This window comes from Teleopsis dalmanni, chromosome X (assembly GCF_002237135.1).
Source record: "Teleopsis dalmanni isolate 2A chromosome X, ASM223713v2, whole genome shotgun sequence".
NCBI classification, from domain to species: domain Eukaryota; kingdom Metazoa; phylum Arthropoda; class Insecta; order Diptera; family Diopsidae; genus Teleopsis; species Teleopsis dalmanni.
The window spans coordinates 83,426,458-83,443,266 of record NC_051848.1 but is presented as its reverse complement, the minus strand read 5'-3'; the positions used below and the strand labels follow the sequence as shown (position 1 = coordinate 83,443,266).

The following is a 16,809-nucleotide window of genomic DNA, read 5'->3' as shown; positions in this document are numbered from 1 at the left end:
TGTTTTGCATTAGTTTAAGCAATCTTAAATAATGAAATGTAAACAAAATTTAGTTAAATATAAACTGTCAATCTTGTCGGTTGTATTTACTTCAGTTGGCGACGAGGATAAAAATCTGCAATTATTCAATCGCTTTCACGCTTATTTCGTACCGTTCAATTTTACATACAATCATGCCGGGCGAAAGTGAAATTTATAAGCAATTGCTTAAAGAACAACAAGAGTTCTCAAAAAATTTACTGAAACAACAACGTGAGTGGATGGACTCAATGTTCCAAAAACAAGGTACTGCCGGTGTATCTGAAAGAAATCACAACATTGTTCCAGTATTTCACAAATTTTCGAAAGAACAGCAAACCTGGGAATCGTACTTAGAACAACTTAACCAACATTTTTTAGCATATTCAGTTCAGTGCAGTGAAAAACAAAAATCATTTTTCTTGTCTTGGATTGGCACAGAAAATTTTGAGCTGCTAAAAAATCTTTTCGGTAACACGAAAGTACAAGAACAATCTTTCGAAAATTTAACGGAAAAACTTACGGATCATTTCCAGTCGAAACGACATGTGGTCGCTGCACGTTACGATTTTTTCAAAAGGGAAATGAAGCCACATCAATCATATAGAGAGTGGGTAGCCGATCTCCGCGGATTGGCAAGACAGTGTAACTTTTCGTGCTCAGCCCAGAATTGTTTACACAATTTCGTGGATGATATGATTCGTGACCAAATTATTATACGTACACCTCACGATGCTGTGCGCACGGCTGCGTTCCAAAAGCCCCAGCCAACACTTGCTGATGTTTTACAGATTGCAGAATTGTACGAAACAACCACTAAAACGGTGGCAACAATTAAAGAACAAACGATCGAAAACTCAATGCCTGTTAATTCAGTTGGTACAATTATAAAAAAACCGGGTGTTTTCAACAATAACAATAATAAAGTAAAATTCAAATCATGTTCTGGCTGTGGAAACTCTCATGCAAGAGAAAACTGTAAATTTAGAAATGCTGTATGCAATAGATGTAGCAAAATTGGACATATTGCGCCAGTGTGCATGTCAAAACAAAACAAGAACTACAAACGTAATTCAGGTGATGAAAACAAGAAGAAAGATTACCGTCGTAAAAGTCACAACATTGGTACTGTTGAAACAATTAACAGTTTAACAGGTATTGTAAAAACTGAAAGCAATAAGAATTACATTGACTTGGAAATTTGTAATAAAATTGTGTCTTTCCAAATGGATTCTGGTGCAACAGTTTCTCTAATAAATAAGCGAACATTCAAAACTCTAAATTGCCCAAAGTTGCGGAATTGTACAAAAACCTTATTTGGTTTTGGCAAAAATGAAATTCCAGTGCTTGGTGAACTTTGCGTAGATATCAAATGTGGCGGAAAAGAAAGGGAAGTGGTAATCGTTGTCGTGGATGTCGAAAACTGTAACAATTTATTCGGTTTCGATTTATTCAAAGAATTCGGGTTTGAGATTCAACAAATTTGTAACATTACTGAAAGTGAATCACACAGAATTAGCGAGCTGTGTAAGAAATATGGTGATATTTTTGAACCAGCTCTTGGCACAATAAAAAACTTTAAGGTCAGTATTTTTTTTAAAGCCAAATGCACATCCGAAATTTTACAAAAGCCGACAAATTCCATTTTCGCAAATGTCACTTTTCAAGAAAGTCGATCGATTGACAAATGCGGGTATTTGGAAACCTGTGAAGTTTTCCCAATGGGCTTCGCCTATTGTACTAGCGCCAAAAGCTGATGGTTCCATAAGAATTTGTGGGGATTTTAAACAAGCAGTCAATGCGCAAATTGACATTGAACAATATCCTTTGCCCATACGCGAAAGTCTTTTCCATAAAATTAATTGCGGTCAACATTTTACAAAAATCGACCTTAAGGATGCGTATTTACAAATGGAACTCGACGATGAAGCAAAAACAATAATGGTTGTCAACACTCCACTTGGGTTATTCCAATACCAACGTTTACCGTTTGGAATTGCAAGCGCTCCAGCTATATTCCAAAGATATCTTGAGCAGTTACTTCAAGGCGTAGAAGGTTGCGGTAATTATCTCGATGACATCATCATCTCCGCACCTACATTCCAACAACACATCAGCCGCCTAGAACAAGTACTTCGTATTTTGCAACAAAATGGTATCAGGTGCAAGCAAGAAAAATGTTTCTTTCTGCGAGATAAAATCGAATATCTCGGGCGTCAAATTAGTGCAAAAGGTATATTGCCAGATGAGTCAGGACTAAAAGCAGTCAAAAACCTGCAGCCGCCTAAAGATCTAAAGCAAGCAGAAGCATTCATGGGTAAGGTAAACTACTACCATAATTTTATACCTAATTTTTCGCAATTATCCGCGCCAATCAACATGCTGCGCCGAAAAAATGTTAAATTCACATGGGGTACAGCACAACAACAAGCATTTATAGCTCTTAAAACGCATATTCTCAATGCAGCGCAATTAGCACATTATCAGGAAGATTTACCGTTGGTTCTAGCTACAGATGCCTCCTCCTATGGCATAGGAGTCGTGCTCTCGCATACGTACGTTGACGGTACAGAAAGGCCTATTGCTTTTGCATCTAAAACTCTCGACATTCATCAACGACGATATAGTCAGATAGAGAAGGAAGGACTAGCTATCGTTTTTGGAGTCAAGCGTTTCCATCAATATTTATACGGAAGAAGATTCACCTTGGTTACTGACCACAAACCTCTTGTTAGCATTTTTAATCCAATTCAGCAGTTGCCGTCGATGACGTCACATCGTTTACAGCGATGGGCTATTATACTAATGGCTTATCAGTATGATGTTCGGTATCGTAAAACTACTGAGCATGGAAATGCCGATGCTTTATCTCGTTTACCTGTTGGTGAAGATAAAACTTTTGATCATGAGGAATCCTGTTTCAACATCAATGAACTTAACACACCTATCGACGCTGAAATAATTCGTCAGCATGCCAAAAATGACCCAATTCTTCGCCGAGTTTATTTTCTCGTTACAAACGGTTGGCCTGAAAAGCTAATGCCTCAAGATGCTGATCTTCGATCATTTTTCAATCATCGCTTTGCTTTAATACTACACAATAATTTGCTTTGCCTCCAGACGGAGTACAACCGGGTTGTCATTCCAGCCTCCCTTAAGCAGAAAGTTCTTAAACTTCTTCATGATGGTCATTGGGGAGTATCGAGAATGAAACAGCTAGCTCGACAACATGTCTGGTGGACTAATATTGACAAAAACATCGCACAATTAACTGAAAATTGTGATGTGTGCAAAATTGCAAATCCTGTTCACGCACGTGAATACTTAAGCTGGCCTGAAGCTGATCGACCTTGGGAGAGAGTACATATCGACTTTGCTGGTCCATTTTGTAATTCAATGTGGCTAATTTGTGTCGACGCTTTCTCGCAATTTCCGTTCGTTGTACAACTATCTACAACAACAACGGTTGACACTATATCAGCATTGTCTTCTATATTTTCTCTGGAAGGTTTACCAGAAACCATCGTAAGTGACAATGGTCCGCAATTTACAGCTGAAGCATTCAAACATTTTTGCTCAAAACTTGGCATCAAACATATAACAACAGCGCCGTTTCACCCAGCCTCAAACGGGTTAGCCGAACGATTCGTCAGATCTTTTAAAACTGCTGTTCAGAAAAACATTGACGATGGATTGTCTCTCAAATTCGCTGTATCAAAATATCTTGCAACATATCGTGCAATGCCGAATGCTGAGGGTAAATCACCTGCAGAACTTTTACATGGAAGGCCTGTTCGTACCTTGTTGAGTCAACTGTTTGAATCGCCTAGGAAGCACCTTGAAGCTTCGAAACGGAAAATGAAATTCAGTCTAAAGCAACCCGTCTTCGCTCGAAACTACGCAAGAGGGGAAAAATGGATAAAAGGAGTTATTGTGAAACAACTTGGTAAAATGGTTTACCGAGTGAACACATCTTTTGGTTACATCAAACGTCACGTTAATCAGCTTAAAACTAGAAGTAGCTTTGACCTGTCTTCACAACCAATTTTTGAATTCACTCCAAATTTCATCAATGCCACACCGCCTTCATCTAGCCAATCAACATTAATGCCTAGTGAAGAACGTTCTACCGAAGTAGTTCAACTTCGAAAAAGTGGTCGTATTCGGAAGGTTGTTAATCGATTTGAATCCGACGATTTCAGGAAAACTTGAACTTTGTCAAAAATTAAGGGCGGAGAAAGTGTTATAATCTAGTATGTTTTGCATTAGTTTAAGCAATCTTAAATAATGAAATGTAAACAAAATTTAGTTAAATATAAACTGTCAATCTTGTCGGTTGTATTTACTTCAAACTGTATCGATCGATTTGTATGATATTAAGTCGCCTGGCAATGTCTGTTTTATCTTGAAGTTTAATTCATCAACGTCCACGTTTTTTTTGCTGCTAATGGCTCTTTCTGCCAGCCACCCATGATTTATGTATTGTATGTGTACATCTGGAAATACGCGGTCAATGAGAGCATTTTGGGAATCAACGATAGTGCAGAAATTAGGGGGCAGTTTTATGAATTCAGTATTTTCATAGACAACAACTTTTCATATCATAGCAAGTTTTCTTTTTCAAAAATATAAAAAAATTTATGTCAAAAAAATAAAAAAATTTTTGTTAAAGCAATAAAGATATTTTTGCTGGATAGGGACACCCTAATCACTTTAGCGGTATGAAAAATAGATAGTAGCCGATTCCCAGACCTACTGAATACGCATATAAAATTTGGTAAAAATCGGTAAAGCCGTTTCGGAGGAGTACGGTAACTAACATTTTGACAATGTTAATTTTATATATAAGATATATATATATATATATAATATATAATTCATGTTTCGATATTAATGTATTTTATAATTGTTTCTTTGTGATATGTACTAAAATATTGTTACATTGTATTAAAGTTTCAGCAGATGATTGTAGCCCGATATCGAAGTCAAAATATCGGTTAAAATAAAATCTTTTAACAACAAATAAAAATTATTTTAAAAAGTTTATAATTTAACTATTAACCAATTAGCCCGTAAAAAAACAAAATTGTTATTGAGAAATCAGGAAATTTGAATTTTTTATTTTTTAAGTAATTATTTATTTGATTATAAATGATCGCATTTTTCAATAATTGAAGCTTTTTTAATTTTCTTTTCTTTAATTTGTTTGTTTAAAATTTAAGTATTTATTAAGTAGAATTTCTTCAAGTGTAGGGATTTTAGTTCGATTAAATTATTTACGTCAAGTTGATTTAAAAACATTAATTATTGATTCTTCTGTGGCTTATATAGAAATTATTTTAACAGATATTACAAATTCAAGGAATTGTTGACTTTGCGATAGATATAGATCATCTATCTGGATATATAGCTGCTTGTCCTACTTTAAATTTATGAGGGGAAATTTCATTAATAAATAGAATCGTTAATTGATCTTGATATTGAATAACTTGTTAATCATTATTATTACTCGTCTATAGAGCTACACCATATACCATATACATATAATCTTACAGTCAATATGAAAAAATTCATTCAGAAATTTATTCATTTAGAATGAGAAACATTCGTGAATTTATAATGTTAATTATACATTGATTTTCTTTGAAGTTGTTAATAATAAAAAGTGAAATAATTTATTAAATAATTTATTATATTAAAACGTTGATTTGTGGTGTCTAATATAAAATATATTATTTTATATTGAAAAATATGTATCATTGTGTAAAATAAGATTTTGATTATTAATTAGAATGAGTATAATTTTAGTTTTTTTTTAGGATTCTTATTCATTAATGAAAATTATTTTTGTTTTCTAGTGTGAGAATTAATTTTTTTAAATACAACCAAAATTATACTAGCATTTTTAATTGATTGAACTAAATGAGTCTTTATATCTCTTGTTTTATCAATTTCTTCTTTAATAATTTATTATAGAAAAAAAAATATAATTATTTATAATTATATAATTATTTATTAATAAATATTAATAAATAAATGAATGCTGTAATAACTTCGTGAAAAATCCTAAATCAAGATCGAATAAAAAACTTTTTCCAATTAGAAAAAAGGAAGGAAATAATAAAAATCCTTCAGTTGCTGGCATATTTGATAATCGCTTAAATTTGTCTCTTATATTAAACAATTAACTGTGAAAATTATACAGAAGTAGTAATCGGAGAACTCAACATAGATAGTGTTGATAATACTTTCGAAGAAGGGGCCATAGAAGAACGTACTGAGTATGAAAATATCAATGCTGACTAATTAATTCCATAAAGGAATACGTATTTGATAATTTTAATGTAACATAAATCTAATAGTAATATAATCTAATAGAAATATAGATTACTATTTAATTAGCACTAAGTCTTTGGCAATTTGACTTATGTAAAACGTATTGTAAAATATAACAACACTGCTTGATTGTTTTCTGAAACATGTATTTATATGAGGTCTGTTCCACAAGCTACTCGTAATAACTTTGAGTAACACTGTATATACACAAGTGCGTACTACCAGCAAATTTACGAGTAAATGAGAGCATCTGATAGAGCGTAACATCCCTGTCGAAATTTGAAAATGCTACACAGGCTTTACTCGTACATTTTATTTCAAGTAAAAATAGACCTATTATTGTACGTATTGTGTTAAAAAAAAAATTATCACAAATTCAAAAGAAAATTTAAAATGTTAACTTTCAATTGTTAAAACAGTCATTCTACACTTATAAATTAAATTAACCCATTTTTTTTACTTTTAAAGAGTTTCTTATTTGAACGGAATGTGCAAATTCTATCATTTAAGCATTTTGTCAGGTTTTGCCAAAACTGAGACAATGAAGTATTTCCTTTGAAAAATATACTTAAAGGCTGAAGGCTTTTTCCTTGTACGACCAGACATTTACCAGGACATAAATCCATTGTAAAGAGAACTTTTTGTAGTAGTGAAGGAGCCTAAAGAACAATAAGGTCGCCAAATTAAATAATTTAACTTTTACGCCATTGAATTAGCCTATTTAAAATTGAATTCACATCATAAAGGCATTATTTGAGTAATAGAAAATGAATAACAGAAACAATTAACAAAACTTTTAGAAGAAAGCACAAATCCTTTATTTGTGAGCAGCAACAAACTTTTTACTTTAGCGAAATGAAAGCTTTTAAGTTCAAAATCATTCATAGAGTTATTTATTGTTTAATATACTCAACAGTAATTGAAATGAAATCCGCCTCTGTTTTATGAAAAAAATATTCAAAAACCGTTTAATATTTGTTGAAATACTCGTATTACTCGCAACACTCAACGATTACTCATTTAATTATCACCGATAAACTGTAGTTTGCACATAGATAAGCAGGAAGCTAATCATGGCTGTCGAGTTCCGAAGTTAGCAGTTGACACTCTAAGGGCTAATTGGACTATTACAATACCAGATGGTCCTAATAGCACACCTAAAACATCATGTATCGTGCAACCATTGTTTCAGAATAGCATTAGACGGAAACGGAATTGGTGTTTGTAAGTTTGCTCTTCCTCTATATTATCACAATAATTAGAAATAATAATAATAAGAAATGCACGGAATACGCATACTTGGGATGTGTCGATAAATGAGATAGTCTCAGTTATAAGAATTTAAATAAAAGAAGCACAAATTTACTTCATTTGGGTAAGTTTTGCTGCCCATTTGATTATTTAATCACGTATTATTAATACGTCAATATAGAATTTGATTGAGGTATTTTTTCCAATCATATCTCATGGTATAGTTGTTCCATTGTTTTTACTTTTGACATACAATAGTTGTTACTTAAAGGAATATGTTTCTTTCCATTAACTATCGTACAATGTCACAAGTAATAACGGAGCTTCCTTTTACATATTATCTATCTCCTAACATACTACGAATTTGCAATTTTGATGTTTTTCCTTTAAACATAAATATAATAATAATATATAATATATAAATAAAGTATAATTTTAAAACATGAAATTATAAAAAACTTGCGATATGTATTAACTGCACACACTAAACACAGTTCAAGTGTGACTAATTACGTATGTTAATAAACAAGTCTGTGTTCAAGTGTGAATGAGTTCCATGTTTGGAACTTACCTATTTACTTAATTAACCATAACAACTTGTTATCGGCTTTTGGCGTAATGCAACTCTATTTTCCAGTCTCGTACGAGTACAACAAGCGTGGTTAATGCTGCCTCAGCTGCAACACTCCACCGAAGACATGCATTTTACACCTATGCTTTCTTTCTTCGACTGCCGCTTCAATCAATTTCTTTATTGGAGCCACTGGATGTTAAATCGCTGAATTATTATATATCCATGTCGTGTAAAAGCTCGGACAGCTCGTGGTTCATTTAGATGCACTAGTCGTTGCCAACTTCTAAAAGACCAAGGGTATAATATAAAATTTTTTTTTCGAAAATCCCAGTACAGCTTCATAATTCTGTGATAGCGCACTGTTCTGTTTCATACTGAAGCATAGTTAGGATGGAAATTATGAATTATTTTTATAGATAAATAATCATTGGTTCAACTATATATGACTTTTTAAAGATTTTTTAATTGTTTTATATTTTATATAAATTTTCATGAGAGAGAAAAAAGTTGAACATCAGAAATTATTTTTAATCAATAAAAATAATTACTTCAATTAATTAATAATTATTTGATTTTGTTATTTAATGAATTCATACTAGTAATGTTTCGATTTTTATATTTTCGTTAAAAATTTTGAAAAAGTTGGAAATTAAAAATTTTTTTTAATGATTAAAAATCATTGGTTGAATTATTTAATTTGAGTTTATCTATTTGTGTGTCCACACCTAAAGTTATCTGTATTGCCTAAAGACAATACCTGGACACGGTGAGGACTAGTCAGACTAGTCCTACAGACTATAATCTATCTAATGCTCCACATTACCCCCTATGCGGATAGAGCTTCAGGTTGATATTAAATTTTATTATTTTATAAAATTATATTAATATATTATAATAATAGTAATAAATATAAATAAAAATAATAATAATAAATTTATAAAAAATTCAATTAACATTAATTTCGCCAGTCGCTCTTATAATAAAAGTCGTGACATATGGATATACTGAAATATTTCTCGGCCGAGAGCAAGCTCTACATGCAAATTGTCTATTGAGCAATGACAATGCGTGCCCTATCTGAAAGGGTGTGTGACTCTTCCACATTGTTGTTTTTACATGCACCGCTTAAATGAAAAACGACAAACTTAAATAGATGAGATCTTTTATTAACAATAACTATATCATATTAGGCAATAATATATGCACAATACATCATTCAACATTTCATTAACAAAATAACATTAAATAAATTTAATTACATTATTAATTTAAATATACATTAGTTTAATATTATACTTTTCATATAGTTTATTTCAACTTTTCATATACTTTTCATATTATTAAGCCAACTTTTGTCAAACAAAGGATTATGTACTGAAAACCATACATGTTTGTACAGTGATCAAACAAAATTGAAATCACTTGCAGTGTATAAATGTGCAGCCAACTATTGCGCACATCTAGCGAAAGATATTCGTTGGTGCTACTGCTTATTGGGGAGCGATATGTGCTGCAAATTTTAGCCCACACCTAACATCTTCGGTAAATCAACATGTTGGATTCATGTGCATGCAGAACAATTGCTTCTACTATATACCTAAATCTTTACTTCTCATAATTTATGCGAGAGCACATGCACATTGTGAAATGTGAGAGAGCACACGACTGAAATTTGTGACGGCAATTGCTTAAAACGGAAAGACGAAATGTAATAGAAATGTTCTGTAATTTGAGCTGCAAACTTATGAGCACACCTAACAACTATAGCAGCTAAGAAGAAAAAATTGATTGAGACATAGACAATTACATTTAATTGTTTAATATATATATATATATATATATATATATATATATATATATATATAGCAATTACATTTAATATGTAATTGTTGTTGACATGACAATACATAATTCTAATTTAATCTTTATATATATATATATATATATATATATATATATATGCAATAAGTAATATTCATTCTCAATGTAAAGATATTTGAAGAATTTATATATTTTATTTAACATTTTGCAAATAATGTTAAGGTATGCGTCGTACACCTCCTCACCTTAGAACAGTCGTCACTGCTATTGAGTTCATAGTAGCACCTATCGGCAATAGTAATTCTTTGTCTGATCTCCAGCCTGAGATTGTTGTTATTCGTTAAAGCAGTGTCAAGTAAATTAAAACTTATCTTCGAATCTATTGACAGATTCGAAAGTATATTTATATGTCTATATATATATATAGATTCCAAATGGACCATGATGGTATGACTCTTTGTATAACATGTATGGTTAAAAGTTCATTTGTCATGTGACTTTCTGTATATCATGATCCTATGACATAACAAGCTCTCTTTATCATTGTATGTAGTTAAAAAACTACATTAATATAATTTAAACTGATGGAAAATATTTCGTGTACTCTATGTAAATGGTTTGAAGATTTTTAATCATATTCAAATATTCTGACATATTTTCATATTTAAGCACACAATTTCACCGAATACAATCATTTATGTGTATAAAAAATAGAACTTAAAAAAATTTGATATCCTCACTACTTTTTTCTTTGTGACTATCACAGCGATTCTTATCTGCAATGCGTGGCAGCTCTACCATTTCATCCCGATTGATGTGTATTAAATTCTGTGACAATGTGACTTACTATTTTATTCTTAACGTTAAATTGTCAACATCAGATACGAAAAAAGTCAAATACCTATACAAAAATAAAAAAATATATCAACAACATCAGAAGAGCATCAAAAGAATCAAAAGAAAAACGCTATCAACAACAGTTACAGCAGCAACAACAGCAACAACAACAACAACATGGCAATGTAAATAACTTCCGCTCATAAATTTGCAATAAATTTTATGCAGCTCGCGCGAAATGAACGAATAAAAGACGGACATTCAACGGACGGATGCAAGGACATATAAGCGGAAAGCACTAGGCAATTGTAGCATAAAAATCACAACAACAACGAGAGCAACAACCATTACAACAATGACAACGACAACAACGGCCAGCACATCGTATGTGGAAAGCCAAGCATTTACACAAAAATTACACGACAGGATATGCGGAAACTGTTGTACGATTGTTGGAGCTCACCAGCATAAATACTGCATCACAGACTCAATGCCGTATTTTTGTGTAATTATGTTCCTCTCTCTCTCTCTTTCTCTCTCTCTTTCTCTCTCTCTCTCTGCGTGTGGCTGGATTGAGATTTGTGAGTGCCTTGCTTGGAATGGTTTTGCTATCATGATTTTCGCTGCCGTTTAATTTGAAATTTTCATTGTTGTTGTTGTCGATGTCGTTGTTGTTGTTGTCATTTGACATACATATATAAACACAATAATTTGCATATTTCCCAAACATCAGTAAATGGTCTTCAAAAACTACTTAAAAGTGTCAGCAAAGTTGATTGCATCACTTTTAAACCAATTTTTTCTATTTAATTGCCTGAAATGAATGATAATTAATTTTATATTTTAAAAACTTTTAATAATAAAAAAAAAGTTTCCAAGATATTTGGCCACAAAATTTTAAAACTTTAGATATGTATTCCCTAAATCCATTTTCAACATTTATCAAGACAGAGAGTGTTAAAGAAAGATCTGCCATAAAAACAAATATAATAGGGTTTAGTTATACGGATAGAATAGTATCGATCACAGTCCCGAAAGCAAACAGCGACCCATTCATCAGTTTTGGGTTTAAATAATTAAAAAAATGTTGGAAAATTAAAACACCAAAATCATCACCATCGTTCTTAGCGTGACAGTCTGGTATAAAATAGTACTTTCTCTGTGAACATAGTCTTTATCTTATACCTTTGTAGCCGTTCATTATTTGCATGATGTATTTGATTATATATCTTAAAATCTAGAGTTCTCGTTGTCACGACTTTTCAGTGTTTAGATTTTTTATTAATAACGTTAATAAAGAGGTTTTTTCAAACAGTGGTGAACTACAACAACAAAAAATTATTTTATATTATTTTAATTATTTAAATTTTTGGCTGACCACACAGCTGTTTCGAGCATTGCCAAATACCCACCATCAGTGGTCTTATAAATTTTATATTTAATTATATAATTTTGTAGAGCAAATACCAGGAATCGAAGTCGTGCCCTGACAAATTTGAAGCTCAGAGTCAGCGCACCTTAACCAACTGTCCGTACTTGACTTTTGTGTTCGCATATTTTTCTGGAGTTTTGTTACTATTACTATGAAAGTGTTTATTAACAACTTTACTTGCTGTGTTTATATTAGAACGAAATCATAAACCAGCTGTAGAAAAATTGAATTATTTAGTTATATTTTTATTATTCATTGTTAAATTTCAATACTATTCGGTTTGTAGAGACATTTTTTACTGCATGATTTATTCTTTCCTATGTATAGATCCTAATCTAGGAACGTAATGCTGAGAAAGTCATGCCAATGTTACTCCACTAGTCGCACGGGTGACTTAAGAAAATAAAAGATTTTATTAAAATTTTTAACATGCAGATATTTTAATCACATAACATGGTTTTGTATTTAAAAAATTAGAATTTACAAAATATATCCAATTTTCTGTCTACATTCGTTCTCAGTTTGTTCCTTAACGCTGAGCACAACTTCAAGACATTCAAATGCGTTTACCTTCGTACCTTCGATAAACAAATGTTGAGTTCTTTGATTATTTGGGTGCATCATGTATTTAATTTTATAATGTTTTATTCTGAGTCCCAAGTTTAAGTTTTTATACAATATTTCTAGAACATGTCTGCTCCGGCATATTCTTGGATATTATTATTGAAAATACATTTTTAAGTGTCAAATACTGACAAAAGAGAGGCGAGTTAAGAAAAACCTTCCTGTTTACTTAATCTAATTAAGAATAATAAATTTTAATTATATATAATAACAATATGTATGTTTTTACTTATGCTTATATCTAAAATCATATGCACATTCACATGATGTTATCGTAGTTAATTATTATCGTAGTCATTTAATTAAATATTATATAAACTATTACAAATTCAATTATTATTAGATTATAAAGTGAATTAAGTGACAATAACATCACTACATTTAATTCATATACCAAATTAAAAATTGTAATATTAAGTCTCGAGTTATAATTGTGGATTGACAGATAAACATATACTATAGATAAGAATATAACAAGAAAATAAAAATATGAATTTTATATCAGTATCAAGTTGAAGAAATATTTCTAAAAGTGTCTGTCAGTTCACCACGTACGCTCTGTTTGTAAGCGAATGTGAGCTTAAGTCACATACTCTGTGATTGTCTGGACTATGAAGAGATTAGTGTGCTGGGAAATCTCATTCCCAACTGTTTTAGGATATTCTCAACGGCTAACATTCTGACTTTTATTCGGTAGGCTGATGATAAGTTAAGATCTTCTGTTCAGTTATGGTCTTCTGTTCAGTTGGGGTCCTCTATTCAGCTGGAGTCTTCTAATTAGTTAGGATTCTCAGTTCAATTAGGCTCTTATCTACAGTTAGAGACTTATGTTCAGTGACTGACTTCTGTTTAGTAAGAGTCTTTTATTCAGTTATGTTCGGAAGAAACATAAAAGACTTACCATGGTTGTAGTGCTCAGTTCCACGGGGAGTCAGTATTTCGTATATTTTCTTTTGTATTCTAAGGTCGACCACTTTCCTTATTGAACTCATTTGGCACAGTGTCATTTTAATTTTTTCTAAAAAAAACCCTTTTTATCGCTGAAATTAAAGCATTCTATGGACTTAGGAACCATTCAAAACGGTTGAACCTAAATTGCTAAGGGCGACCTAAAATACACATTTGACAGGCAGAAGGGAATTAACGGCTATGATTACTTTTGACATTGCCAAAGCATTTAACAAAGTCTGATAGTTAAAATGTCTTGCAGTGGTGTCCCAGTTGGGCTAATCAAAAGCGCTAAGAACAGAAAGTTGATTTACAGTCAGATATTTAGACCGGCACTTCCCTACTGGTGTGTCGCATACAGCAAAGCTGCTAACTCTACTCATCAGAAGCTGCAAGTCAGGCTCTCAGAAGACTCTTCAAAGTGCCATGTTACATCCGCACGAATGCCATGCTAAGAGACCTCAGAATAGACTCGGTCTAAAAATATATAAAGGTCGGAACCCTGAAGCTATACGCAAAAACTGACAGGCTGCCCTACATAGCACTATCTAATCTCAAAGCAGGCACTAACAGTATGGGGCGGTATGCAGATCTTAAATCAGTTATCGAATAAATAGCAAAGCTGCGAGAAATACATAAATTAGTCAAAGAGAAGGGAGAGACCCCCAACTAAGAAAGAGTGAAAATGCCCAGTTGCACTAACTCGGAAAGACCTCAACATACAACAGGCTTCTGAGCCACGCAAATAGATGTAACACGTCAGAAAGGACTCACTCTTTTGCATTAAATAATTCAGTTTCGCCAACAAAAACATTTGTGCTTTTCTTTTATTATAAAAAATCGTGTTTGCTTTAGAACGCACCTTGTATAAAACAAAGTAGTAATTACCCAATTGTATTTGAGTAATTTGGGTAAAAAGGTGTGAATAACTCACTGTCGTATAACACACATGTGAGCACATCACTCTTTATTTTAGTATGTTTTGCAAATATTTATTCACAGTTTTTTCGACATACATCGAATAATGTTCTCGAATGTATTTATTAAAACTGAAAAATTACAAAATAAATAAAACACATAGTTTTGCAAATAAATGAAGGTTAAAGAATGTGAACACACTGAAGGGAAGTAAGCCAGACTGGCAGATATTCACTATCGGAACAATCACGCTTAATTAAAACAATTTATAAAAGTCGCTAGACGCACATGTTTCCTTTGGGTTGTTAAATGCCTTGCGGTGAAAAATTACTGCATCTGCAATATGTGGCTCTTGGGTGCTGGTGTCGTATTGGAAATAAGCTTAGTCAATTCTAAATATCCTATTGTATTAAACTACGCAGTCATCCTTAGTGTCGGTTGATAATTTTCAATCCTTCTTCTAAATATATTTCAAAAAACATCTTTAAGAATTTTACATGTGTTTTAATAAGAAAATTTGCATTGTCGTGAAAAGTGACTGATAGAATAATGGTTTAAGCTCTCTCTGGATGTACATTGGGCACTCAAAGAACGTTAAGAATAGAGTTAAATATATACACAACCTTTTATTTAAAACAAGTTGGAATGATTTTATTTTTTCCAAAAGAGAACAAATTTTATAAATAAATGAAAATTAAAACAAATTCAGAATAATTTTCATCATTTAACATATTTCAACTTCAGTCTATTTTTAATTTTTTTTCAAATATCACAAATTAATTTTCGTTACTACAATCGATTTTCTGAATTTCAAGCAAGAGCATCTTTTTCTTTATAACATAAGGGTATCTCTAATTATAGATGTCTGCAAAGCAAAATTGATTTTTTAAGGCATTTACCTTTCTATTTATTTTTTGCCTTTATTGTTTAACAAATTAGCAAAGTAAATTAATAGCATTCGTAGGTCTCGAGGGGTATAATTTGAATATAAGGATTGACTTAAATTTCTATTTAAAATAAATAGATTAATAAAAAATGGATTAAAAAGAAATGCTCTTTAAATGAAATTTTTAAAAAATAGATATTGTTGTTCCATCAATTTCTAATTGACTCAGATAAAGAGAAAACAACAATTTGTTATAATATATAATATGGACTTGATGCTATTGAAAACTGTTTCAACATTTAAGATTGTTAGTAAGATATAAGATCTTGAATAATGATAGCAGTAGCTGCTTTTGCGATCTCCTTATCAACACCAACAGTAAAATACTATGAAAGTCATGATGTCTATTATTACACCCTATCCTTAATCAATACTGTTCACGACTACAATTACATCGGCGTTGGATATTTTTGATGGCGACATTTATGTCTATTTAATATTTTTTAATTATTTGAATGAATTTTATTGTTTTTATACATCCATGCCTAATATCCATCACTTCTAGGTTAGGTTAGGTTATACCGGTGATCCCTAGCGGATCCACTTAGGCCTATTGGCCCATTGTGATGCCGTATATAAATAATAAAAACCTCAGGGCTTAAAACCACCTAGAACCTTTTGCGAAGCATAAAATGCTATTTAATGTCCGATCCTGTAACTGGTCCAGGTCCTCAAGGAAGGGGGCTCCTAGAGTACTAAATCGCCGACGTGCATGAGCTGGACAAAAACACAAAAGATGAGATGCGCTCTCATCGTCCTCCCCACAGCTACGACAGATTTGGTTGAAAGGAAGACCTAGTCTTCTAGCATGGTTCCCTAGTTTACAGTGTCCTGTAGTCAAACCTACCATCACTTCTAAATGGTTGCTAAATTTTTAAGTCGTAGTTTTGGTCTTAAAAGTTTTCATGCCCATGTGGAGCGGTGACCCTATTTAAGTATTTCCAAAATAATATTTTAGATTGAAAAGAGAACGTATGGTGTAACATTCCAATGTTGCTGAGGAAGATTCGTTAGGGAATGGCAATGTGAATGGCAATTTATTAGTTGCAATAGATCAATTGCAGAGAAGTCATACTGGACTGTAGAGTTTGTCAAAATTACTGT

The 16,809-nt window shown here is 31.9% G+C and overlaps 1 protein-coding gene across 1 annotated transcript; it reads left to right on the top strand.

Moving 5' to 3' along the window:
* Positions 1 to 602: 602 nt before the first annotated feature.
* On the top strand, positions 603 to 11,043 carry LOC119688626 (uncharacterized protein K02A2.6-like). Its single transcript, XM_038103298.1, has 6 exons — positions 603 to 897; positions 1,096 to 1,601; positions 1,687 to 2,173; positions 2,252 to 3,254; positions 3,348 to 4,188; positions 10,882 to 11,043. The coding sequence occupies exons 1-6, from the start codon at positions 603 to 605 to the stop codon at positions 11,041 to 11,043; spliced, it is 3,294 nt and encodes a 1,097-aa protein (XP_037959226.1).
* Positions 11,044 to 16,809: the final 5,766 nt, after the last annotated feature.

Bases quoted from the DNA above. Each gene is read 5' to 3' on its own strand.
- LOC119688626 (XM_038103298.1), top strand. From the start codon at position 603: ATGAAGCCACATCAATCATATAGAGAGTGGGTAGCCGATCTCCGCGGA. The intron at 898-1,095 runs GTACAATTATAA...AACGTAATTCAG, and splicing joins AATGCCTGTTAATTCAGTTG to GTGATGAAAACAAGAAGAAA. The intron at 1,602-1,686 runs GTCAGTATTTTT...TCACTTTTCAAG, and splicing joins GCACAATAAAAAACTTTAAG to AAAGTCGATCGATTGACAAA.